Source organism: Trachurus trachurus (genome assembly GCF_905171665.1).
Source record: "Trachurus trachurus genome assembly, chromosome: 16".
NCBI lineage: Eukaryota > Metazoa > Chordata > Actinopteri > Carangiformes > Carangidae > Trachurus > Trachurus trachurus.
Genome location: NC_139902.1, coordinates 23,931,200 through 23,958,022, shown reverse-complemented (window position 1 = coordinate 23,958,022; position 26,823 = coordinate 23,931,200). Strand labels below are relative to the sequence as shown.

General features: G+C 41.6%; 1 protein-coding gene across 5 annotated transcripts in view; it reads left to right on the top strand.

Moving 5' to 3' along the window:
- The window catches only part of LOC310999641 (plectin-like), a 110,705-nt gene that overhangs the window by 12,440 nt on the left and 71,442 nt on the right, over positions 1–26,823 (top strand). Inside the window, exon 1 of one of the 5 annotated variants that reach the window (XM_083990164.1) lies at positions 5,169–5,389. The exons of the other annotated variants lie outside the window; for them this stretch is intronic. Within the exon in view, the coding sequence (XP_083846290.1) occupies positions 5,344–5,389 (46 nt within the window). The 5' untranslated portion in view covers positions 5,169–5,343. Of the gene's footprint in view, positions 1–5,168; positions 5,390–26,823 lie in introns of those variants that run through there. 5 annotated transcript variants of the gene reach the window in all.

Below are 26,823 nucleotides of genomic sequence, written 5' to 3'. Positions count from 1 at the left end.
CAAGTCGTTGCACCATGTGTAACGGAGGTCCGCAGTCATGAGGTACAAGTCAGGAGAAGTGACGGCGTGCGGCGGTTAGTGGTACTGAAGTTAAACTCACTTACCCATAAAAGACGTGCTAATCCGCTTGCCAAGTGGTCATTGACCTCTTGGCGAAACGATTAGCATCGTCGCTCATGGTGCAGGAGACCCGGGTTCGAAACCCACTCAGGCAGGCCAGAACAACATCGGTCACACATGTAAAGATAAACATTTAATACCAACAGTATGTGCAAAAATACAAAGTCTTCATCTTAACGAATCATCAGGATTGCTTCAGATCATGAGCGTCTGAAATCCTTTTCATACAGTAGAGCTACGACAGGCCGTGTCCGACCATTTCTACGACTCTCCAAAGCAAACAGATGCAGGGTTTGAACTTCTGTCTCTTTCATTTCATTTCACATAAATTATTTCACCACTTTTTATTGTGCAGGATTTAGTGAAACACCATGAATGTCTTTGAGGAAATACTATATCGCCTGAGGTTTCATGGTGAATCCCCATTTCTACGACTGAGATTAAGATCCTAGGACACAAATGAATCCACTGAATTCTTAGACATCAGGAAGTATGATGGCCATCAGGAAAAATGAATTTCCCTGTGGACTCAGTCGGACCTCTGGTTGCGTGACCTTCAACCTTTAACACTGAACTTGGAAATGGCAGAGGATTTGATTTTCCTCTGGTAGCTTTTGTATCTCCGGTGAATTGACTTGGCTTCAGTCTAGGATTTCAGTGATGGTTGAACTGTTTGACTCAACACACACACACATACAGTACAGTACACACACACACTTAGCTGTCTCTCACGCTGCTGAAAAAGTCAATGAGGAAAAGGACAGATGGGGATTGTCGAAAACTCATCAGGGATGCAGCGAAATGCCGCTCGTACTGTTAGTGTGAAGTTAAGAGAGGATTCCTTAAGCAGGCCTTAAAAAAGGGAGAGCTCAGCAATTTATGGGCTGCCTGGCTGCTAATAAACTCTTGTGTAGATTGGCAGGATGCTGCTGTAAGTCTGCGCTGGACTTACAAAAGTACTCAGAAGTGAATAACTCCAGCTCTGCCCGGGGAAGCATGACAAAAGCTCTGCTTCTCATAACTCTCATTCCTCCCCCAGACCCGGTTATGAAACGCTGCCAGTGGCTGAAAAGATTCATCCTTGTAACCTTGAACAACTCAAGACTTAGTGTTTGACTTTGCAACGCTGTGTTTGTTGCAGTATGTAGCCGTATGAGCAGCTGCAGATCCAGGGTTTGTTTTACGTCTCTATTAAACATTTGAAGAGACGTCCGCACATTCCAAGTGTTAGGCACGGGGCAAAAGTTAAATAAGGGATTAAAGAAGAATACACAGTGTTGCCATGTTACCTGATGTATGAGGTAGTGTGCTCAGAGCCAGGAACAGGGATTCCTTAAAGCCATGACAGTACTTCTCGGTTTATTCTCCAGACTCTCGACATATTATGTAATAAATCTCTAGCAAATACAGATAAGCTCGACAATTCGGCCACCAAACCTCCCTCTGGCTCCACATCAGATACAGCTTACTCACAGGTTTTCATTGCATGCTGCAATTAAGCCCCACTATTAGATTTCCACTCTTTCCTCCAACTGAGGAATTCACTCCTGCAATTAGAGGCATTATCTGTGATTGAATATCCAGCTGCAGGCCCCGTGTGTGAGTGTATGTGTGTGTGTGTGTTTGTAGTGTTGGAAACTGTGAATTTCTGAACAATTAAACATGAGTCATGTCGGCAAATAACAGAAACACGAATTGCTCATTTCCTGGTTTGATAAGAGGGTTATTTCCTCCTTTCAGGTGTCTTAATGTTTAATGTGCCGTTTATATGCAGTATAGCTGAGCCGCCCAGATTTGAGTTGTGTTGTAGCAGCACATGGAGGTGTTCACATTTAATGATGATCAAATGTGGCACAGTTTGTGTTCGGAATTTTATGGGCTTTCACACACATTTAATATTTACAACTTCATTTACAGCTGCCTCAGTGTGTTAGTTTAAATTTAGTTTCCCAACGAAACTACTGACGACACTGCAGTCATTTTTTTTCTCATTATTCATGCCACATTTATAGATTTTATTTTCCCTAAGTATTATATCAATTATAAATTATTTCATGCCATTACTGTATATGTGTGGAGAGTCTGAAGACTGTCTCTAATGAAGCCTAAAGCCTTAATGGCTCAGCTACAGAGACTCTTCTTGCCCATGCCCGGAAAACATTTCTGGGGTATTTGTCTAGTAAGCAGTTTTATTGTAATGAATTGGACACCATCTTGCATTCCAGTTCCTGTTCAGTATCCCAGATTTAACTAACTTTCTACAAAATGCATAATTGAGCCATTCCTGCTTATCTTCAAAATGCAAAAGGGAAAAAAAAAAACCCTCACATTGATCGGTTCATGTAGAAAGTGCTTGTACTGTCTATTGTCAATACCAAATTCAGTATAAACATCCTTTCATTCCATTGTCTGGCTTTTCTTAATGGAACATGTCACAGTGACAAGACTCGGGCATGGAAAGAGAGAGATGGGCACATGTCCAGAGGGGCACTGATGTCAGCCAAAGCAAGCAGCCACAACACTCAACAGACACACACATAAAACACACACAAAAAAACACAGCTGGCCCCATCTGTAGATTTGCATGTTTGTGTGCGTCATTCTGTTGTATAAGACTGGTATAAAAAAACAAAAAAAAAAAGATTCTCAAGAAGTACTCAGAGATTTCTGCCACAACCACTTCTGAGAGCTGTACACTTCACAACACACTCTCCAAAACACACACACACACACACACACACACACACATGATTGAATTCTCCTTGACAGTGCAGAACAGCTAGACTTCCATTTCCCCCCGCTGCCAAGAAAGTGTCAGTCGCTTCCTCCAGACGTCCTTTATTATGTACGAGAGGCCGTACAAGAGCTGAATCAAATCATAGCTCTGCAACAAGGCCGCCCGCTGTCTGAGCTGCGACTGAGGCTAACCGATTATTAGCGGAGGCATTGATTTGCCATCATTTATTTTGTTATGTTTTGATTTGGTGCAGTTTAATCCATTTCCTGTGGCTTTGACCACAGCTTGAGCTACTGGGTACAAGCAGGGGACTCTGTGGTGGCGATGGAGCTTGATAAGTGGTGGATGTGAATGCCTACAATACAAGGCAGCCACAGAGTCGGTACAAAGGAAGTCAGTTATTGACTGAGGACAGCTTTGGGTTCGTTCACATTGAAGTGCAGACTGAGTCCGTCCATAACTATAAAGCAGATTTTAGGAAATACTTAAAGGCTCCATCCAATTAAAACCAAGTGACCAGCCTTATCAACATGTCATATTTAAGTTTAATATATTGCAAGACCCTGTCTCATCTGAGTCTGGGTTTGAGTCACTTGGATGTTTACTCCATCCTACTGCTCTCTTACCTGACGATGTAACACCAGTAGAGATGGTGGGTGGAGGAAAAAAACAAACAACAACCCTGTTCCAGATTCCTCAGTGAGGCAGAGAGAGTAGATTTGCCTCCAGCCTTCATGTTTAAACAAATTATTAATGACAGCAGATGTTTATGTGGTGTAAAACACGTTTGGAGAGGAACTTTGATGCTTTGACTGTGTCACATTAGAAGTCTAGTCACTGCAGTAGATTTGGGATTTGGGCCACAAATGTTTTTTTGTCCCAGCTCGGGGGAACTCTCAGCTGAGGAGATTTTTTAGATGTTTGGTGTAATTATACACTTTAACTTTGAGGATAATAAAGGAGCAGGCTACTCCAGCAACCACCAGGAAAGCACTTCTCTTAGTGTACCTTCAGCTGTAAAACCACACAACCAGTTATCTTTCCCATTCCTTCACTTCAGGTTAAAACACAGTGAGCAAACAACTGTGGAATTTATATGGGGAAGAGTTGGTCTTTGTTGAAGGACCATGTCTTTATACTGAAGCTGCTGGACACAATATTTATTAGATTTGAGGGGGTTGGGTTGGGGGGGGTCATGGTCACAGTGACTTCATAAAACATGATTTTGGCCTTGTGAATGTAATATTTCCATAAGACCTTGGGGGATTGAACACTTTGTACTTTAACTCAATATTTAAAACCTTCTCTGTCCCTGAATGCAACCAAATCATTAAAAAAAAACCTCTAACTTCATTAGTGTTTGACATCATAAGATTAAATCAACAGATTTTAAAAAGTACCGATGTTCTACTGTTAAAGGGGCAGTTTATTCTGGTGAGCCATGGACAGACAACTTTTTTTAATTGAAGATCGTAAATGCTACTATTATTTTTTCCACTGATAAATATTTGCATTACAGATTCTACATGTTTTTGTATTTATAGCAATTTTATTTTTTATTTTTTTTACCAAGACTTGATGATTTGAGCCCCTTTTGAAAATCCTTTGTATTGTAGTTAAAGTGTTTTGTTTAACCAGTGGCTGTCTCAAAGAATCATTGTTTCATTCTGTGGAACTTGTACATAACTGGGTCAATATGTAATCAGCATTCAGACAGTTTAGTTAGGAATGATAGAGGGAGTTGTTCTATCTCCCCATATGTTTGCAGTCGATCTGTGTAAGCAGCAGCCTCATCCTGGGATTACAGCAGGGATCCGGGTGTGGTGAAGGCACACGCACGCACGCACACACAAACAAACATGACATAATGTATTTCTTTCTGTCTTTTGCTCAACAAACCAACAGAAATTGCTTCTACCTCCTGTTAATCCGTATCCACTGCAAACTCCCTCCTACTGTCACTCTCACTGAGCGATCAATAGCTAATCCAGCTCTTTATCCTTATTGGCTGCTTTGTGGCACAGCACTCAGTGATTGGTTGAGTTTACTTTTACAATGACAGACTGAGTAGCCAGTTTTAGGTAAAAATAGGAGGAGGAAGAGGAAAGGGAGGGGATAAGGGAGGAGCTTTGTATTGTGTAGATTCCTGCATACACTACACATTTGTGTGTGTGTGTGTGTGTGTGTGTGTGTGTGTATGTATGTGGGTGTGTAACAGTGTGAGTAAGTGTGTGTGTTTGTGCACATGGTGTATCACAGGAACCAAAACAGAGCAGGGGTCCCGGTCAGTAGACGTTCAGTAGCACAGGCAGGAGGACAGTGACCACAGGGAGACAGACAAGATTTAAGACACAGGAATCTGCTCGGAGAAAGCACCAGCTCTGTCATCAGTTGGGCCAGACAGCCAGGAAGACACTTTTTGAATCCTCATCAATATTAACAGCATTCGGCATCATCGTTCGTCTCAAGGAAACCAAAAAGTGACAATGGACAGCTACAGGTCTATCCAAAATGAGATTACTTCTCTGAAAGGTATTTTACATATTCACATTGTAATTCACAGGATCCGAAACGTGTGAGTTTGACATAAATGTGTGTTATGTGGGATTGGCATTAAATTAACAGGCTGGACAGCAAAGAATGAGGGAGACAGTTTTATTGTGTTACTGTGTCTCATAGGAAGGCAGACAGGGAGGGGTGTCTGACTCTGGTATTGTTTGAGAAGTAGCGGAAACTCAGAATATCCCCCAGCTTGTAACTCAGCTTCTCAATTTCAAAATGAAAAGGACATTTCATTTTTTTTTGGCAGATACAGCTGTGGATAAAAGCAGAGAGGACTCCTCTTGCCTGTGTTAGGTGCTGCTTTCTCTGTCCACAACCTTTGTGTTGTTAACAAAGAAGTGTGTCACTGCATCCCAGTCTGCGGAAACAGACTTAAAAAGAAGACTATTTGGGGGATGTACACTCCGACCTCAAATTTGCCATGCAAACCATGCATGCAAAGTCAAACATCACTGTGCCTCAGCTAAAGTTAGTATAGTGGTGATATTGTGCCTAATGCATGAGCAGCTCTAGCTTTAATTAGCATGTGGGTGACATCAGATGAGCCACAAAGTCTGTCGATTGTCACACAAAAAGGTTTCTCTCTACTGTCTTCTTTGCTTTCACCTGTCCTCATTTGTGTTTTATCTTTTGTCATCACTCTGCACGTCGCCATAGCTACGTCTTCACAACATGTGGCCCGTCAGGTTTTACCTCTCGGGACAAGTTTTTGGCACGTGCCGTTCACGTTCCTGTTGTCACTTTTATGACGAGGAACATGAAAGAGTCTGGAAGTGGAGAATGCTAAGAATTAGATCAGTGCTGCGCTCGGGAAGAAGATGAGCAGAAAGATAAGACAGAGTGGATGACAGACACAGTGTTAGCATTGTTATTATGTGTAACTCTACTTCATGAGATGCATGTCTCTCAGCAGCCTTTAAACAAGACAGAGATAACTACTGTATGTATGTACTGTACATATGTAAGATTACACAAGCAGGCAAACAGAGAACACATGGGCAAAATAAGTCAAAGCCAGATTTATTTGTGCAGAGCTGAGCTTTGTGTATCAAAGGAACCCAACATGGGCTCTCTATGAGGACAAACTCATTGATTGCAATTTCATTCATTCTTATTTTATGTTAATGAGTGGCTTTTCCTGTAAAAATAAAGAAAACAATTCTTCCAGATTCTCAGGACTCCTAAATGAAGTCCAGTATTGACCTTCCATCCAGATCTTGAAGTCATTTACAACTGCAGGCTTCTGTCCTGTGCCTTAAATATTGTAAATGACCTTACTGGTCACCCTGCCACTGTACACATTACACTCTCCCGTCGGCTAGACAGTATCGTGCGATCAAGTGCTCTTTCTCTAGGCATGTAAACAGTTTTTTTCCTAGTGCTGTGCATAGTCTGAACAACTTTAAATCGCACACTTAATTTTGTTGGAACCAGTGTTAAGTAACTTAACATACATTCCATGTATTTCATACTCCTATACTCTTCAGGTCAGGTGATTGTCGGCCTACATCCGTGGGGGCAAATTGTCTCTGTCTATATTCATTCACCTTGTTTTATTCTAGGTTTTTGATATTGTCTACCGTCTTATTGTCCTAAGTGTTCAGCTGAGCTCTTGCAAATCGTTTTCCAATGCGGTTTCTTTTCTGCTGATGGCAAATCAACTGACTCTGACTCCGAGAGAGTCCAAAGCAGGAGACAATGTGATCGTGTGGTGTCATGATGCCACTCCCCACTCATAAAGGCTGGGTTAGGGTGGTGTGTGGCTGTCAGGGTAGAGTGATGGCGTAGGGCTGAGGTGGTCATATTGATTCACTTGATAAATGAGTTTCATGCTGACTTAAAGGGATAGTTCAACATTTTGGCAAATTGGCCCATTGCCATAATCGCTATAGTCATAGCAGTAGGTTCATTACCTTTAATTGTAGGTGTAAGCTATTTTCAGTACGGCGGAGCGCAGCAGCTGGCTGCTCAGAGCTACGCTATGGAGGCTAATGGAATTTCTTGGTTTCCCTCATTAAACTCATCAAATTCAACATCCCAAAACTCCACAGCGCTTTTGTAGACAAGTTGTGACCTGCACAACCACCACGCTATGAGATAATGACGGAACGATACGAAACGGAGCCGTTTTCGAGGTAAATACAGGGTAAATACGGAGACTGCTTGCTGAAAAACTGTCCCTGAACGCAACGCGCATCAGCGGTTTTGTATGAATTTACCTCGAAAACGGCTCCGTTTCGCATCGTTCCGTCATTATCTCATAGCGTGGTGGTTGTGCAGCTCACAACTTGTCTACAAAAGCGCTGTGGAGTTTTGGGATTTTGTATTTGATGAGTTTGATGAGGGAAACCAAGAAATTCCCTTAGCCTCCATAGCGTAGCTCTGAGCAGCCTGCTGCTGCGCTCCGCTGTACTAAAAATAGCTTACACCTACAATTAAAGGTAACGAACCTACTGCTATGACTATAGCAATTATGGCAATGGGCCAATTTGCCAAAATGTTGAACTATCCCTTTAACACACAGGCCCCAGTCATTAACCAGGCACTTCTCTTCTGAGGTGGTCTGCTCATGCTCACGCGTGATCTTGAACCACGGGATTAATGGTGGTGGTGGTGATTAAAACACCAGCGATGATCGAATTAAGCAAACTTCTTCATCAGCGTCCCAGAATAAAGCTTTACATAATTACAGACGTGTGACTGTCTGACACTGTGTTTTCTGTCGATGGTGTGTGAGTCTTCGCACACTCGCACTAATAGGAAACTATTTACTGGATCTCACCACAGTGCAAAAGTTAGACAAGGACTTCAGGCTGACTCAGTGTTTGATGCTCTGCACATAGTGCAACATATTTAGTGGCAGGGCACACCAGTGCATGGACATTAGGGTGGCATGATACAGTAACTTTTTTTTTTCCACCAATACGGATAACCGATAACTTCCTGCTTCTCATTACTGATGATGATGCCGATAACCAATACCATTTTCAATAGTTTATATACACAGCTGAGGTTTAGAAAGGCTGAGATGTAGTGAGTAAAGATGAATTAAACATTATGGCTCTGCTTCTGATTTAACAAAATAATATAATCGACATCACTACTGTTGTAATCACAACAAAAACAAGATAGTTATGACTCTTAGAAAATCAACATTTATTATTGTTTCAAATTATCTCAGGGGGCAAACTGACTGAAAATGAGTGAAAACAAGGCAATGTTGGCTAATTTTGATAGTAATCAGTAAATAATTGTCCTTATCAGACGTATCTGTGTATTTTGGCTAATAATTATTGGCCAATATCAGACCAAAAATGATCTGTACCGATAGTTATACTTATGCATCCCTAATGGACATGTATGTGTGCACGTGGACACATGCATGTGCATGTACAGGAGGCCATGTTTCCATCTCCTCTCTGAATTGATTTCAGTGTCAGTTGCACACAGAGGGCCAAGGGGGGTCGGGATCTGCAGCCATTTAAAACCCTAGAGGCTTTCCTTCCTGCCTGTTGTATCTAGTAACAGAGATCCATAAAACTGGATGCATTAGCAGCTGTAGCATCCTGGTGTCTCACACACGCGCACACACACATGATTTATGGCAAATATAGGTTAACAGTCAGCTTATGTAGAGGCAAGTAAGGGTCTCATCTTCCTTGATCTTTAACCTCAGGGTTGATAATATCCTGAAACTGGATTGAAGGACTCAATATAACACTTGACATGGTAGAATTATAACATTTTTTTCCCATGTGTTTGTTTTTTGTCTTTTGCAACATGCTTCATGAAAATGATACACAATATTTTATACGCAATTATCTCAGTAAACACAGAGACGTGTTTGTAGCAATGGCTGAGACATAAATAATGCCAGCTACACTCTGTGTGTGGCGGCAATATACAACTCAGTAACCGCTCTTGTTCCCGTTCTGACAAGAAAATAAATAGGCGTCAAGTCATGGTCAAAAAACCCTCAATACATTTACTGTCCTGTAATCCATTTAGAGCTGCGACACAGACACACACTGAAGTGGGGAACAGGGTGAGGTCGTGGTGTGCGTGCAGCCTCTTCTCTTCTATTGTCTGACGGAAATAACTTTTATTATGCAGGAAATGTTGGGTTTGTAAATGTGTTTGTATTGCATTCCCACATGTTTGGAAAAAAGAAAAAATTGGAAATTAAATCAGAGTTCAATTTGAACACTTGTTTTTAACATCTGCCAGGCCAGTAAAACACTTTTGGTGTAAACTCGTGACATTTGTTGACAGATGTGATGTTTACTTTACTATGGTGAATCGGGCCTAAAATTAGTTTTCTGGATGTAATGAGAGCTGTGGTGGATTTCAAAGACGCCCTCCTCTTCTTTTATCCATTTTAAATACAAGATTATCTTTTTCCAGCCATCAGATGATCCTGGAGCTCCCGCTGTCAGTCATGCATACTGCTCGCTCATTCAATACACACACACACACACACACCTCTCTAATCATGGTAAGAGGGAATTCCCTGACCTATTTGCAGGTATTCGGGGGGTGACCGCTCCTGCCCTCCGTCTTCCTGCTTTTACTTCCCCTGTTTTTGTGCCACGGGTAAAAAAAAAAAAAAAAAAGAATTCAGCCACTGACCTGCGTGGAAGTCTGTATTCACATTTCCAACGTTTACATACACTCAGTTTCCGTCTGTCACACTTTGCTGCACCGCTGTTTCCTGACCTGAGGAATGTGAGGCAGAGGTGACATTCTGTGCTATTTGTCATGTCTGGAGTGATGCAGGGTAAACAGAGGGTTAGTCCAAGGCTGCAGATGCAGGGCCACGGGGCCTTCCAGGCTATTGTGTAATGCATGCGTGTCAAACAAAGTTGCATTTGGATGTCGTCCAGCTTTTCTTGTGGTTGTTTCCCTCCAACTGTCTTCTGATTCGTCACACCGACATGATGTCGCTCGCTACTGTTCTTTGGGTTTTAATTTTCACCTTTTAAAACAACAAAAAGTAAAACAGTATGACATCCGCAAGGGAGCACAGTACACAAGGTGCTATCAGTGGTCTTTTGGGACATCATTTTTACCATAATCACATGTTGTTGCAGCGTTTGCGTGTCTATCTGAACCACTCTTTGAAGTGTCTCTCCGTGTTGCCGTCACGGTGCATTCATGTGAACGACGAGCCGTGCCAGTAACAAACTGGCTGCTCAGGTTATCGCCAGTTTTGCTGATTACAGAGAACACTGTTTGCATTCAGGGCAGTTTGAGGCCGGTGTTTGCTGCCAGACATGAGGAGGCGCCACAGGACGGGGTAATGATAAATGCATCCTCATTTTCGCACTAGAGTGAGATGCTCTACATGCTTCACGTGTTATTTGTTACTCAAAATGTGACACTTTTATAGCGCGGTGACCAGTGTGTTTGTGTGACACAGAGTTGTGCAGCGTTTGTGCCAGATGTGAGCAGCACACCTGTCTGTGTATTTGTGTATTTGTGCGTTTGCGTGCGTTTTTGTCATGAATCATGCCCTCGGATTTTCTAACACTGCAGTGTTATTTTCCATCCGGCCCATCGCTAAGTCCTAGGTCAGATTGTCGGATCGTGAGGCAATATGACACCCTCAGGTTGGGATCTGGTGGCCAAGGACCGCAACTAAAAAATGTTTTATTATTGCAGTATATTACTAAACCTGCAAGAAACACCTACAGGCTGAATACATGACTTTGCTCCAAGACTGTAGCAACTTTTTATTACTTTGTGTTTCCTTTCTCTTTTACTTTTAGAGCCAGTAGTCTCTGGTCCTATGTGAATCACGCCATTTCCAGATACTGTTGGCAGATCTACTGTTTGGCTCACTCTCTTTAGTTACAATTGTTTCTTTTAAGTGCTGCTGAATTGGATCCACGATTTTGGTTCTCACTGATAGAAACTGAAGAAACAGAGAGCACAAAGACGGGAAGGAAAAGTTGCAGGAGGCTTTTGAGGACTCGGGAAGTCGTAGTTGCCCTAACGGAGACATGAAACGTGCGACTTCACCTGTGCTTCTGTGCAGCCATTACTCATTTCTATCAAAATGGATATGTTTGCTCGTGCAGTGCTACAGCAGCCTGGTTAAAATCACTGTAATCCAACTTGGCAGCGGTTCTAAAGTAAAGCGTGATGTTATTTTGGCTACAAACATCAAGTCTTTGATCAGAGACAGGCAGCTGCCAAAAAAGGCAACAATCTGTTGGACAAAAGCTGCATGTCAGAGGAGTGGGATGAGTCCTCAAAGCTCAGAGGAGAGTAAGATAAGTATTTGGGAGGATTGTTTACGAGTTTCTAAAATTTGGCGAAGAAATCCTCCTCTTGGATGCTGCAACTTGAAGGAATGATCGGCAGCAGGCCCCTTGAACTTCAAGTATTGCAGATAAGTCATTAAACAGGTCGGGTGTGGTCTCGTCTCCAATCTGCATCCAATGCTTGGGAAAATCAAACCAGTGTTTCACTTTCTCATGGTCGGTAGTACACATAGATGACTAAACAGCAGCTTTTTTAAAAACTCGATGTTAATTCAGACAGGAAGTGACTCACTGACCGATCGTTAGACACAGAGATTTGCCCATTTTAGGATTATTTGTTTAGACTTCTTTATCAAAAGGGATGCACAATCAACAAATGAGTCAAAGAATGAATGTTTCTGACCACGTATGACTCACAGATTCTGACCACACAGTTATTGGTAATCAAGGAAATTCACGAGGAGCAAATGATGATCTTCCCCGGTTGATAACGAACTAATTAAGATAATGAACTCTTCAGCCCTTTTTTGACATAGGGCTGATTAGCTTCATCAGTTTATCGTTCCTGAAAAAGGAACAAAGAAAAAAGACACTGCTTTCGTCAGCTGCATTTTTTTTTTTCAGATGTCAAATGCTGCCTCCAATGGATTCAGTCCATGAATTGGGACACAACCCATATGTTTGTCCTTTTTATCTAAAGTGGCAACAAGGTTACATTCAAATAGTTTGTAAATGACACTAACATTCATCAACATATATTGAAATCGTCCTCACTTTCACCTTTTCCAAAATTTAGGATGGAATGAGTTTCCATCACCTCTTCCTTAATGAAATGGCAGCAATCTGACCTTAGATGTTCCCGTTTGAGATAAATGAAATTGTTGCTCGGCATGTGATGATGATGATGCTCTGATTATCATCAAACCGTGGAGGTCATCTGGCGTCTGTGTGGTCTGCCCTGTGTGGGCTTTTTTTTTTTTTTTTTTACAACATGAGCCAGACAATGGCTTATGTGACGCTTGGTATTGTTTTGTGGAACATCCTCCCCTCATTTTTCCTTGTATTATACCACATGGGAATTACAGCCCTTTCGTTAGCTGTTTATTATGTGTCAGGCTTTCTCTAGCATGTTACTGCTGCGGTTCAGACTCTGTCCGTTAACTCTACATTTAACCTGTGTTTTTTATTCCATGCTAAATCTGACATATTATCATTCTCACTTTTGTAACCTGGCACATTAGCCCTCTTTGTCACACAGGCTCTCTCTGCATCTGGTTTCACACCCCTCTCCACAATGCCTCCAGCACTTTGTACACAATTCAGGACATTCCTGGAACACAGTCCTGCATCCCTGTTAGGAAATGCATCATGAGTAGTTTCCCCTCTCTGTTGTTGAACTATTTATGGCGATAGTGAGGTCCAGGGGAAAGACCTCACATTGTAGTAAGGTTGATCATCAGCTCGGCAGCTGTGATTTGATTTGGTGTCCCCCCTCGTGGCAAACACCACCAGACAAGAAGCCAAGGAAAAGGAACAGACTTCCTCTTAATGACTCTATTGTCTCTTACTGTCAGTGAAAATTGGCCTCTGAGAGAGTTTACTGGCAGCAGAAAGGAAGTCAGTAATCTTCATCGTAAGTCTGTAGTCTGTAGGGACAACACAAGCTGACACTGACATTATTCAGCTTATTCAGTTAATATGGTGAAAGTTGTCTTTCTACACATCCAGCGTTTGCGGGGTATGTTTCAAGAAACCTGATGCCTTTTGTGTTCCTTATGTCCTTGGGGAAATATCTGGCTCTTTACCTGTTCAGTGCTCCACTTTCTTTTTTTTCTCTTCTTTTTTTAGGTAGCTAGTCACGTATTCTGTCTGAATGATCCAAATACAGTACACTGGAATAGCCTACATAACAAAAAAAACAATGATCTTAAGTCCTCCTTAGAATTTCTTTGTCACTGTAAGTGACCCACATACAGTACTGTTTGGAAGTTTGTGAACGCTCCAAAACCTGTCAATGTGGCCAAATATTTCAATTTTGGATTTATCTGTCCAGAGAATGGACGTCGAGAAAGAGAAATTTAAACAGGCAACTTGAGAGCAGAGGCTTATTCCAGCAACTTTCTCATATATTACATTTTTTTTGACACATGTACATTTATCCCAGGTCTGCAGCTCTCTGGAGGTGATGTGTGGGTTGGCCTTTACCTGGTTTATTCTTCTTCTGGTGCTTCTTGGTGAAAGTTTTGATGGCCGTCCACTTCTGGGCAGAGTTGCGCTGATGCTGAATGCTCTCCATGTCGAAATGATTTGTCTTACAGATCTTACAAAACCTTTCCTAAGGATGTCTCATCTGATTGGCCTGCTTAATTGATCGCTTGAGCACCCACATGTGTTTCATGGCAGGAGCAATAGCCTACCAAACCTTCATATTACAGTTTTCAAAGAATTAAACTTTCTGCACATTTAAAAAAAAAAAAAAAAAACATTTGTAATGACTGAAGGAACTTTTTATTTGATATGTATGAAATCTGTCTTACAGTTCACTGAGAAGCCCTGAAGCATCTACTTACTGTACCTGCTGCAGAAAAATAATACTATAACAGCTCACAGCGAGGTGGCTGTGAGGCCTGTCAGTGCTAGCTTGCGTATAGTTGCCAAAATTAACCTGCCAGCTATTTTAAAGCCTGACTCTCATGCCAGGACATGCACGGTTATTGGGTCTGATGGACCTTTACCTATTGCGCTGTATAGTATTTGACAGTTAAATTGAAATGTACCCAGTCTATACATCTGATCTCAGGAAGCTGATAGGAACTTTTAGGCTTTTAAGTCTATTATCTGAGGATGGATCAAAATAAATACCAGATAAGTATTCTGTGTCAGTTGAATTGATTATGAAAATGATCAAATATCACATGCTTGTCTTTAAGTTCAATATCAGAAATCAGAAAATCTTTGTCACTGCATGAGTACAACGAAATTGAGGTAGAGACTACAACACAACAAAATTGGGTGCTATTTGGAAAAGAGATTAAAAAGACAACAACACACAAGAGTTAAATAAAAGATATTTACCAAAGGCAGATTCACATTAACAATAATAATAAAAAAAAGATATATTGCACGTTAGAATATTTTATCAGCAAACAGTAATAAATACAAACCAATATAGTTTGATGAATCCCTGTTAATGTGCACTAGCAGAGCAGATACATAAAAGATAATAAAAAGAAAAGAACTCTGATGCTAAACACACACGACTGGCTGTTAAAGAGAACTACATCAGCGCTGATGGTTTTTCCTTTCCCGCTGTGGCTCTGTTGTAGTGTTGGGTTTTTTCACAGGAGGATTAGAGGCTTGTTCAGACTGAGAGAAGAACAAAGAAAGACTTCATCACCTCAGGAGTACGCTTTCATGTTCAATTAAGATATGACTAATAATTACATAGCTGCTCTACTGTACCGCTAGAGGTCACCTGCATCCAGATATGAAAGAAGTCTTCCAGTTATCAACTTTAAAAAGACGTTTTATAACCAAAAGGCTGTTGTTGTTGGTTGAAAATGAAGCTTTTTTTGTCCTCAGGCTTCAGTTGCAGCTCTCTCTCCCCCGGGTCCACGTGATATCTCCAGGTTGGGTTAATGTGTGCGTAGTGCAGCGCTGCAATTTAAGGAATGAGTGTTAATCATTAACCTTTTGCATGGTTAAACAGCTACACTTAAACTACACTGTAACTGCAGCCGCTATTTACACTAAATGCAGGATGTGTAAACTACGCTGTGCCTTTTTTTTTATAGCTTAAAGGCATTCACCTTCACTATAGCGTCAACATTACAATCCTGATGACTTGACACCTATACATACATATATACTGTAACTTTGACACTGTCTCACCCTGCAGACATACACACCCTCTTTTTACAGTATATTACACAACACACGCACGCTCCCCCCCCCCCTCCTCCTCTGGCTTCAGTGCTGGCACAAAGCCAGGTCTGTTAGACTACAGTATGTGGCACCGGTCCAGTGCATTTAAATGCTGCAGCCCCCCCGCCTCGGCCGGACTCTGTGGGCTTGTTGTCTCTTTAATCAGAAAAGACTGCTGTCTCTGTCGGATTGTCACCCAGTGGTTTTTTTTTTTCTCTCTCTCTTCTGCTTCATTTCCCTGACACGCTATCATGATACATTAAATGGTGGAAATTGGTCTTTTTTTTTTTCCTCCACTCAAAGCTGCATGAAACTCTCACATTTAGCCTCATGAATACCGCGATGTGACTGTAATTATTGAATGAAACATTTCATCTGTCTCTCCGGCACAAAGCATTTTAATTTCATCCTTTCACTCTTGTTCTTTGTACCCTTTCAACTTTTACGCCCTTGTTTGCCTTTGTTGCTGCTCTGAAATTTTAGCTCTTTTTCAAACACTTCAGTGCTATACACACACACACACACACACACATTCTCACACACACACACGAACAGAGGTATTATTATGGAGGGCGGCTCTGACCTGTGAAGGAGGTGAGAGGGCTGGTGGTGTGGGTGTGTGTGTGGGTGGGGGTGGGGGTGGGGGGGACTCCCATTCTGTTGATCTACACAGCGTGACGTGTTTGAAAGAGAGAGCGGAGAACGAACACAGATAGTGAGAGAAAGTCACGGATCCGACGTGACACGCTGAGATAAAAAAAAAAAGCAGAGAGACAGGGGAATTGGCGACTCCGGCTGTTCCAAGATCTTGGACTCGATCTTTGGACCTTACCGTAAAAATGTTCGGCATGGAGTCCTTCTACTCGAGCAAAGGTAAGCCACGCTGTCGTGCATAGCTGAGCAAAAGAAGGAGGAAAAAAAAGAAAAGAAAGAGAAGTGCAGATGAAAGGAGAGAAAAGAGGCAGGTAGCCACGACCACGAGGTAAAGTGATACAGGTGGAGGAGCAGACGGGGAAGAGGGAATTTCTGGGGGTGGAACCGCACATGGGTCAAACTTTAACGCGGCTGCAAACACATAACAGGTGTCTGTCTGGATGGCAGGTTGCTTTTAGGGAGACCCAATTTGTCAGTTGTCAAATTTTGCCGTATCATTGGAGGAGAGCTATCCCTTTAATGTTTCTGATGTCGTTGAGCCATTGCAGGTAATGATGCAGCTCGGCGAGTCACCACTGTTTTATGGCAGTGTTGGATTTACAAGGTTTTTGCATCAGTGCGGCGTTTCTCATTGGTATTTACATTACTAGATTAGCCTGAAACAGACACACCTTCATCGATGTTTGACTATAACATGCTTCATAGTCATTACAAGATTAATATTCACACTGCAATAGGAATTATATACAAGAAGTATGTATCTAAAGTAATGCATTAGTAGTATTTGCACATGTGCACTGGTGATCATTTAGACTCTGATAGAGACTCGAAGAGCCCAATCAGCAGATGTCTGACAAATATGCACAGATATCTATATCTATGGAGTCTGCCCCCTCCAGATAGTCTGGACAAGTTCATTTTTGCAAATGTAAGATAAAGAAAAGGAGACTTACACAACTATGGAAGTCCTCGGGGCGCTCCAGTGGCTCTCCCGGTATAGAGTGCATACCATAGGCTTACAGTAGTTGCAGCTGCTGCAGGTTTGAATCAAACATGTGGACTGTGTATCATTCCCTCCTCTGTCTCCTAACTTTTGCGTGACACTCATCTCTCCTGTCCAAAAAAAGAAGATAAAAATGCAAAATGCCCCAAGATATATAACTTCCTGCACTGCTTAGACTGTAGCTTTTCAACATGCGGTGGCTTGGTGTTTGCTCAGTATGGTTGCTAATGAATATATGAGTTGAGTTGTGTATTGGAATCTGATTCTGTGAAATCATCCAACAGCGATGACATTACACAACTAGCATTGCACAGTACAATGCAAGCAGTGTAATGTGTCCAGCCTGAGGGAATGTGTGGACGATTTGCTGTGGTGTAGGAAGGATTTCAAGCAGTCTTTGTAGGAGACAGTAGTGGGTCCATAGAAAATAAGAAGTAGTACAGTAGTATGATTATAATTATCTCAAATTATTTTAAAAATCTTTCCATTTCCTTTGCACTCCATATTAGCCTGGCAGCATTGTACATGGGGTAATAAGCTTCCTGTCATAAAGGAGAATCTCATTAGCAGCTGCATTTGTGCTTAATTGTGCTGACACAAAGTGTATTTAAATAGCACAGAGCAGAGTGGCTCATGATTACCACCAGCTAATACAGGAAAACGCATGCATAAAAATAAACAGCGAAGTAGAGCAGCAGTGAACCTGTGAAATAAGTTGTGACCTGTTGACCTGCACCTCAAAGAATCGGAATCGAGAATTGTTTAGAACAGGAATCGAAATAGAGAATCCGAATCTGAATTGGAATCGTTAAAATCCAAACGAAGCCCAACCCTACCTGTACTGTCAGAGTTGGCGTTATGAGCCAGTATTCTTCTTCTCCATAGCGCCCTTTCCTTCTTCTGTGTTTGCCACTTGCATCATTGTGTCATTCAGATGTTGTATCCTGTTTGCTTTTCTTGTCTGTGCTTGCATTGAGTACAGAGCAACATGCTTTAAAGCTTGTAATGATTGTGCGTGACATAATAGTGGGGACTATAGGTTTATTGTCCTCATACCAATCCTCAAAACATGTGATTAGGACTTTGTTTTTTCTTCTCAAGAACTGATGAGATGTTACAGGAACCAACCATTAATGACATTTTGACATTTCTAGCATTTCTTTTCTAAGGTTTTCTTATTCTGCTGCAGATTTAAACACAAAATCTCCTTTTATAAATTTTTTCACACTCAGTTGAAGCTCCAATGCAAAAAGCTGTGAATACATTGCAAGAGTCCCTTGGACAAAGTAGTTTCAGCATGTGCAATCACACAGTGACAGCTCCTGTTAGGCCTACAGATGTTGATGAGCAGGTACGCAGGTATCATCACATCTGCATCACATAGTGAATTTGATTTTTATCATGTCAAATGTTTCTCATTGAGTCATTGGTGAAATGTTTTTTAAATCCTCAGTTTTAAGAGCATATCAACAAAATGATGTCATAGTAGTTCAGTGAGTCACTGTTGAACTTACGAGTGACTTTTTAAAAGTAAAGTGCTAAAACCCCTATCACGTCCAGTGTCAGTGTCTAACAGAGGAGGTCCAGCAGCAACCTCTCATCCCATAACGCTGCATCAAAGAAGAACTAAACCTTCAGAGGTGTAACGGTAGTAAATGATGCTGACTGTGGCCGTGCGGCCCCGTGCAGATTTACTGTCTTGGTTTATGCTCGACTCCCTAATTTGCCAGTTCATGTCCCTGTTTCAGCAGCCTGAGCTGTATATTACCCGTCCCCGCGCTCTGCTGAGTGCGATGCTGCCGTGCTGCTGCTGACGCTCAGTCCACAGAGGAGGAGATTTTTCTCTCTCTCAAAGGCCTTTTTAGCTGTTACAGTCTCTGGGATTACCGAGGGAAAGGTTCCCACTGAGCCTCCATCAGGCTGCAGCACGATTCAAAGACCTCCCACTGAGTGAGAAGAAGTGCTGCACTGTGTGTCTGAAGGAATGTTTGGCTGCTGGAGGTTTGTCTGCCTGGCAGTCACCAGCCTTCCCAGCACTGGTGGAAATGTGTGTTTGGGTGTTGCTATTGTTGGACTGAAGCAAGTTCCAGTCACCGGCCCCTAGTGGGCAGCCAAACGGCTTATTGCAGGGGTAATCTTTGCCCCCCCTCTTTCAGGGGTCTCCGTCCCAGCAAAACTTCACTATAAGTAACAATGGACTTACAAAAAAAATCAATAAGAACATTGGTTATTTCATCTGCATATGACTAAAAGTATGTAGTTTCTGTTTGTTGTCGAAAGCTGCTTTATACTGTATGAAAAGTTTCTCTTGCAATGGGCTTTATGCACAGCTCCACTACTTCCTGAAATAAGCCAGCTCCTTTATTTCCTGTCTTACATTATTGGACCAACTGATTAATCCAGGTGTGCCTGACCATTATTGTGAAGTCAGACACACCTGGATTAATCAGTTGGTCCAATAATGTAAGACAGGAAATAAAGGAGCTGGCTTATTTCAGGAAGTAGTGGAGCTGTGCATAAAGCCCATTCATTAAATCCTTGTTGTCATCTGAAGGTAGCAGGTCATCTTTATGGATTTGTACCCCCTCCCGATTTGCATCAGATCCCACTGCTATTACGCATGGCTGTCCACTTTTAAGTAGGATTTCATATGTTCTTGAAATATTTCAAGGTGTAGATGCTGTTGTGTCGCACTTGTGGTCAAAACAAGGCAATTTATGATGATGATGCAGTCGTATAAACACTTTATCAACAGTTTTGTTAAGTATTAATTGTCACTGTATATAGGAACCATACAGTACGTCACCTCCCTCTAGCTGCAGACCTGAGCTGATGTGCGTTCAGATCAAGCAGCTCTGTCTTCATCAGCAACTTGCTCTCTATGCTAATCAACTCCACCCGCTGATAAACAGTGTGTAGTGGGTTAAATGCTTTAAAAAAGGCAATAAATAGATGGACATGTTTGGACATTGTGGTCCTACAAGATCAAGAACACCTTTTATGTTCAACACTAGACTTGTCTTTGTTTTTGTATTAGCTCATGCAGAAATCATGATTGTAATAATAACATTGTCCTTACCAAGTTGACTGCTGGGATGAAGCACCATGGTGCCATCTGTCTGAACAGATGTAATACTCTCTGACAGGCCCTTCAGTCAGAAGTGTACACTCTTGAATGCTCTTGAATGGATGCTGTTCCATGAAAGCACTTTCCGTAAAATGAAATAAGTTCTCCTTGGTACATCATGTTGTGCTTGACACACAATTTTTTTTTTTTTTTTTATGTCACTAACCGGCAGCATTAAACTGTCCACTCAGGAAATGTGGCGATGATGGGATGTTCCAGAGGAGAGACTGACTGCGCTGTCAGGATGCCTCCTCTCACATCCTGTTGTTCTGTATTTCATATTTTGTTAAAAGTCACAAGCATAAATCATGACATGTGACTGTGGCAGCAGCTTTTATCACATGTCAGTTGCGCAAAGTAACGGTGCATTTTGCTGAAAAGAGAAGCTGGTGGCGGTGTCCAGTTTTCTCCTACAGTATACTTGACATGTTTTTCTGTTCAGGGAATATTTTTGGAAAAATGTTCCTCACTTTAATTTATTACTTCCTGTGCATCAAATTCCTGCCATAAACCACACCTTGACAGAATTTACCATCATGTACTGATTTGTCATCAAGCAACATTAATAAATGTTTTTCATATAAAAATCGTATGATATTATTATCCCTAAATGTAAAACATTAAGAAGTTTTCTCATCTATGATGATATAATATAAAATCTATAAGATCTTTTGCTAAAAAAAAAAGGAATCTTACTTGGAAATTGTGACTCTTTCTTTCACATTTTAGATATGATTAAAAGATGACTTGAGAAAATAATTGGTACTGTAGTTGTATAATGTTGTAAGTAAATGGCATCAATGATGTCAGTAGCACAGTAAATCTCATTATGTACTGTGAAGAACTGATAATTGTTGAGTGGTTAAACTTTGTATTTATACCCTATCCTTTAGTCATATAACGTCTTCCTGTACTGGCCATGTGTGAAATAAAGTAATAACGAGTAAGGCCTTGAAAAGGGCACACCAGCATTTGAATTCAGCTGCAGCATGTGGTATGTAAATCCATAAACTCTTTAAACCTACCCACTAAAATGTTATTTTCCTCACCGTAACATAATAACAACTCACTTTATGTCACATATTTCCTATAAGTATTCATCATAAACACTCAGGCAGTGACGGTCAGCTGTTGAAAACCATACCAAAAGTTAGACAGCTACTATTTTAGAACAGGATATTTCTCAGATCACCAGTGTCAGAAGGTGATGATTTAAACACAGTGTTGGTTACACAGGAGAAACACTAGCAGGGACGACGGTGGGTCGCCGGGATTCATAAGAAGCTATGACATGTACGGGTGCGTGCGTCTGAGGAGTCGGTCCTGCACGGTAGCAGAACGACGTGGGTGGTTCGTGTAAGTGTTGAGGGCAGGGTGGAGTGACCCCTGTTTTAAAGGACAGCTGTAAAGTTCGGGCTTTTCATCTGAAATAGTCGAGTTACTTAGGAAGTCTGAAACATGCTGAAGCTAACAGTAACAGCATCATTAGTCTGGTGGTACTTGAACAGGTCAGACCTTGTTTACTGTGTTGAGCCTCAAGCTGTTTTCTCACTTAGTTTGAACCTATTAAAAACAATTTGTCCTGTAGAGTTTATGATTGTGAAAGAGCGAAGAGAAGTTAAACTGAATTTGTCTAGAAGTCCATGCTATTTGTGGTAAAAGTACTCTGAAACCTGTAACATAAACAATATAAAATAAACTCCATCAAAAGCAAAACTCCTGCAAAGAAAAATTACTTAGTAATATTACAATACGTTTTTAAGTATTATAAAGTATGCCACTGGTCACAAGAACATATTAAATTTTCTAGCAGGTCAAATAGGAGCTAATTTTAAGATCTTTACATTCTGCTGGGTAGTTTCATCTATACATTTTACAATTCATCACATGTGCTGTAACCCACATACAATGTTGTAGAGTAAAAAGTATCATATTAGAATTAATTGACGTATAAATAAGTCAAAAATATAAACAAATGAATCAAAAATACCTCAAAACTTTACATTAGTACAACACTAAATGTACTCAGTTGTATTCCGCCCCTGCTGTTCTCCCTCTTCAATAATAACTACCGTATGTCTGATAACATATGCAAAGTAAAACAGCTTTTTTGAGTGTCATGATTGTACCTCTCGTATCTGTTCTCAGCAACTTGCTCACTTGCCTTTTTTCAGTTTGTCCAGTAGATGGTGACATTAGCCAGTTAACCTGAGCTTCCATCCTGATGTTTCACTCTGTCTCTTCCATGCAACAGGCTTTCCAAAATCCACTCTTAGTTTGCTGCAGACCTGAGTTTGAAGGAGATGTACAGTATCTGAACCCTGATAATGTTCCTAAAAATGCTTTTTGTCATACAGCTCTTAAAACCAGAAGTGTTCCAGCATGTGGAGGAAAGTGTGTCCGTTTGACTGAAGTGTTTGCACATGTCAGAGGCCGTATCCATTCTTGCCATTGTCTGATAATGAAACACATATGGGAGACCATTTTGTCTTTGTCTCCATGTTTGCTGATTTATCTATAACTGATGCGTCTAATACTTTTCCCAAACCATAAATCTGAACTCCGCATTTTCATCTTCTACCCACTGTTATGACTATTATACTTATTTTTATGGTGTATCTTACCCTGATGTTAATGTCCCACAGCTCTGATTGCACTAATACCCTGTGTCTTTGTTTTTCAGGTGAGTGTTCCTTCTTGTCAGACGATGGTCCAGAACATCTGAAGCTCTCCACCAATAAGTACCCTGATTAAATTAACATAACAGGAGAATCATGAGAATGCAATTACGCACATGAGACACGCATACATTTGCTTAGAATGACTAATAAGATGACATTTGTGATGTTTGTTCCTTGGCTTCATTCCTTGACTTGTCATGAATTAAAGCATTGATCGCTTCTGTAGGTTGACGTGCTTTTATCACAATTCTTAAAATGACAAATATCTCTTTAAATGGCATAGGTTGTGGTTGTTTCTCAAGTTCAGCGATAATTGTGCTGCAACACACTGACACAGTAAGCTCAGGACAGGTTTTTATGCTATGAATCATTCACAGCTTTGTTGAAGGTGGAGGGCTGGGTCAGGACCTGCCCTCACAGGCCGTCATTTTCCTCTGAAGAGCATCTGGAATGTTTAACCACCCGGAATGATAAATGCAGAGGGGCTGTAACACCTGGGTGTAGTCTGGCCCCCATAATGAGGCAGGTCACTCTATTGCTTCGCTTCAGGCGAAAGGGAAAGGATGAGCAGAGTGATATGAGTGGGCCTCTGTTAAGGAGGTTGGTCTGCTCTCCTCATGTCGATGTCTGCTGCTGTTGTGCTGTAAAGAAATAAAAAAATAAATGATAAGGAGAGAAATGCAGTCAGATGCTCATGTGTGGGTGTGTCGGTGAAGGGTGGGGAGGGGCAAACAATAGGTTTTTGTTTACTCCTGAACAAAAAATCACAAGAATGTGTGTGTATGTGTGTGTGAAGTCAATAAGTGTCAATGCAGGAGCAATAAAAACGTGTTCTATCCATACGTCAGTGCATTTCGCTGGTATTGTTTTGATTGGGGTGGGTGATGCTGTAACGCTACACATATGTCTCTGTCATGGCTTTTGTGTGGGCTCTGTTGCACAATGGTTCACATTTCATCACCTGAGGGTTGGGAATTATTCCTAGTCACACCTCACACGGTTGCTTTGGCAGCTCTACAAAGTGAGCTCGTTCATTGTTACAGATAATTAAACCGGGTCACATTTCTTTCTGAGGGACATGCCAACATTTGATACTTAAATTTTTATGTACTTTAGCTGCAGTTGTGCCTTCGAGGAGATAGACGTTTACAAGCTTAACTTTTTACCACAAGGGTGTATTGTTGGTGTAGTTTTCCTATATGAAACAGTGTTGTATTGTACAGTACATGTAGCACAACTTTCCCCACACCTTTGAGCAGCACATTAATTAGTGGTTCAGTTACAGTAAACTATTTCAAAGGTCACAGTGTGTTTTTTGTGTGCAGCAGCATCGTGAGAGGAGGCTGAAAAAACATTAAGCGAGTCGGGGAGTTGTCAGGGGAGTAATCTGAGAAGCTGCTGACTGCAGTTACTCTGCTGTTTGGTCCCCACAGGGGCCGCACGCCCAGAGGATAAACTGTCAACTTTCTATGATTGTTACCTCCTCCTATACTCTAGGACTTCTCTCTCAGTGGACGACGTGAATGAATCCACTGTGTTTTTCCAATAGTAACTGTTTCCTGCCGACTGTAACTTTATTACCGTTAGGGAAGGGAAGCCTGTCCATTGTTTGGGTTCTTATCCTGTCTTTAAAACTGGGGTTTTAGGAGTAGGTGTCACAGTGGAAAACAGGATGTGGAGCCATTACAGCCCTGCTGCTGATAAGAACAAGTAAGGAGGAAAGTGAAATGCCATCTCCTGCCGCCGTGAAGACACTTGAATTGTGGGCGGGGTAGTCCATGAATAGCCCCATTATAAAATCAGATAAACTGATAAATATACATTTCTAACAAGCTAAGGCAAAGGTTCAGTGTAGGGGTTTATTGTTCTCCCCACTGTAATTCAGATATGTGCCTTCACAGTGATGGGATGATATTTTATGAACCCAGCTGCAGAACCACTGCTGGGCGTGGTTCATTATATGTCAGCATTCACATGTTTGACTGTATCAAGTCTCACGGACAGTGCATTGTAAAAAACTAAGAACTTTAATCACACAATAATGTAAAGTAGTCGATTCTCAGTTCCTACTCCACCCAAAGTTCTGTACAATGCACTTTTGTTCTGTCTTTTTCTTTTTCGTCTTCTTCATCTTCAGTACCAAAGTTTGACTTACTATTCGTCCTACAGTTTTAAGAGGACCAAGGCAAAATAAATCAAAACATGCGACTCAGTGGGTGCTGCGGCAGCTTAAGGGCAGTTGCCCCATGCAGAGTCTGGCAAAAAAGCGGAGAAAGAGGATGATATTCTGCCTCAGCGAGGGTCTCACATTTGAGTTTATTGTGGCAAAACAGCGGCTCCTCTCAGACCAAGCAGCAGACCAGAGACCTTCCCAATGTGTTGCTACGTTTTTGGTGTTTCTAGAGTAAATATTTTGGAAGCTAAAATAAGAGGCGCCTTTTGCAGACGTGTGGGTAGTTGTGTGACCTACAGTATGGCCACAGTAAGTGAAACTTGCAACAGACCTACTCCACCACCCTGAGCAGGCACACACACACATAGACATTATATTCAGATCAACTGACTTGGTTGTCAATCGAACATTTCAGTTATTGTTATCAAAGACACACACTTGCAAAAACAAGCGCACACACACACAGGACCAGGACCACAGCTCTTTAATGTTGGTGTTCAGAGAGAGAGAAAATAATCATGAGCCTGTTTGATTAGCTCCGTCTCCCACGGCGACAGAGATCACACCCCAGCAGCAGCGCCCCCTCCCGTGGCACTCTCCAAACTTCTGCTCTAATTTTCAAGTTGAATATTGTTGTCATTGTTGAGTCTCATGCAGATTATTTGCGTTGTGGGATGAAAGCCAGTCTGGGTTGCATTTTTTTTTTCTCTCACGTTGCTGCATGAACGGACATGTTGGGTGCATGTTGTCACACTTCTGCAGAGGAGTTGTGATTCCAGACAAGCAAAACATTCCTGTACTTCTCTAATGTCACAGCATCTATGAAAACCCCACCCATCATTAAGTCTTCTTTCTGCAAACTGTCACCGTCTCTTCAGTGGACTTCATACCTGTCTCTTACTGTGCTGGGGCGGTGCTCTGTCCTCGTCTTAATGCTGGTATGAATGAGTTGAGGAAGTTAAGGTTTGTTTTACTCCATGGTGCTCTAAGATTCAAGTCTTGATACATTGTGTGCAGCGGCCAGAATTTAAAATGTCACATTGTCCCTTAGCCACAGCTGTTGTGATTCTTTCCTACATCATAGAGTTACATGAGCCCCCTTGCGGTTGGTTCGGCTCAGTGAAAGCCAGTTCGAGAAAGTTAGAGAATTAATAACGGTGGTGAGTCAACGCTGTCTCTGAATGAATTTTTTTTTTAAGCTGTAGCAGAATAGTCCTTTTCTTTCCTCAGCCACAAACAGTGAAACAAGTTTACTGCAACTCTGTCTTTTACTGAACGGAGCAGCAGCTTGTGCACTCATTTTTTCTCTCCCCGCTCTGAGGAGAGAAAGAATGCAACTGATTCATTCTCTCCAGATGGAGGGGTTTTATGGGAGTGATGACGATAAATCACCTCCCCGCGTCTCTGCGAGGGAGCGTATATGTGCGTTTGTGCACAAGGAGGCACCTGTATTGTGTTTGTCTGCGTTTTATTGAAGGGCTCATCGTCACGATGCCTATCTATAAATAAATCTCGGCCTCTTCAGGTTACAATACAAATCCGCACTCTGTGGCAGCCAGTCAGGAAGTCAGAGCCG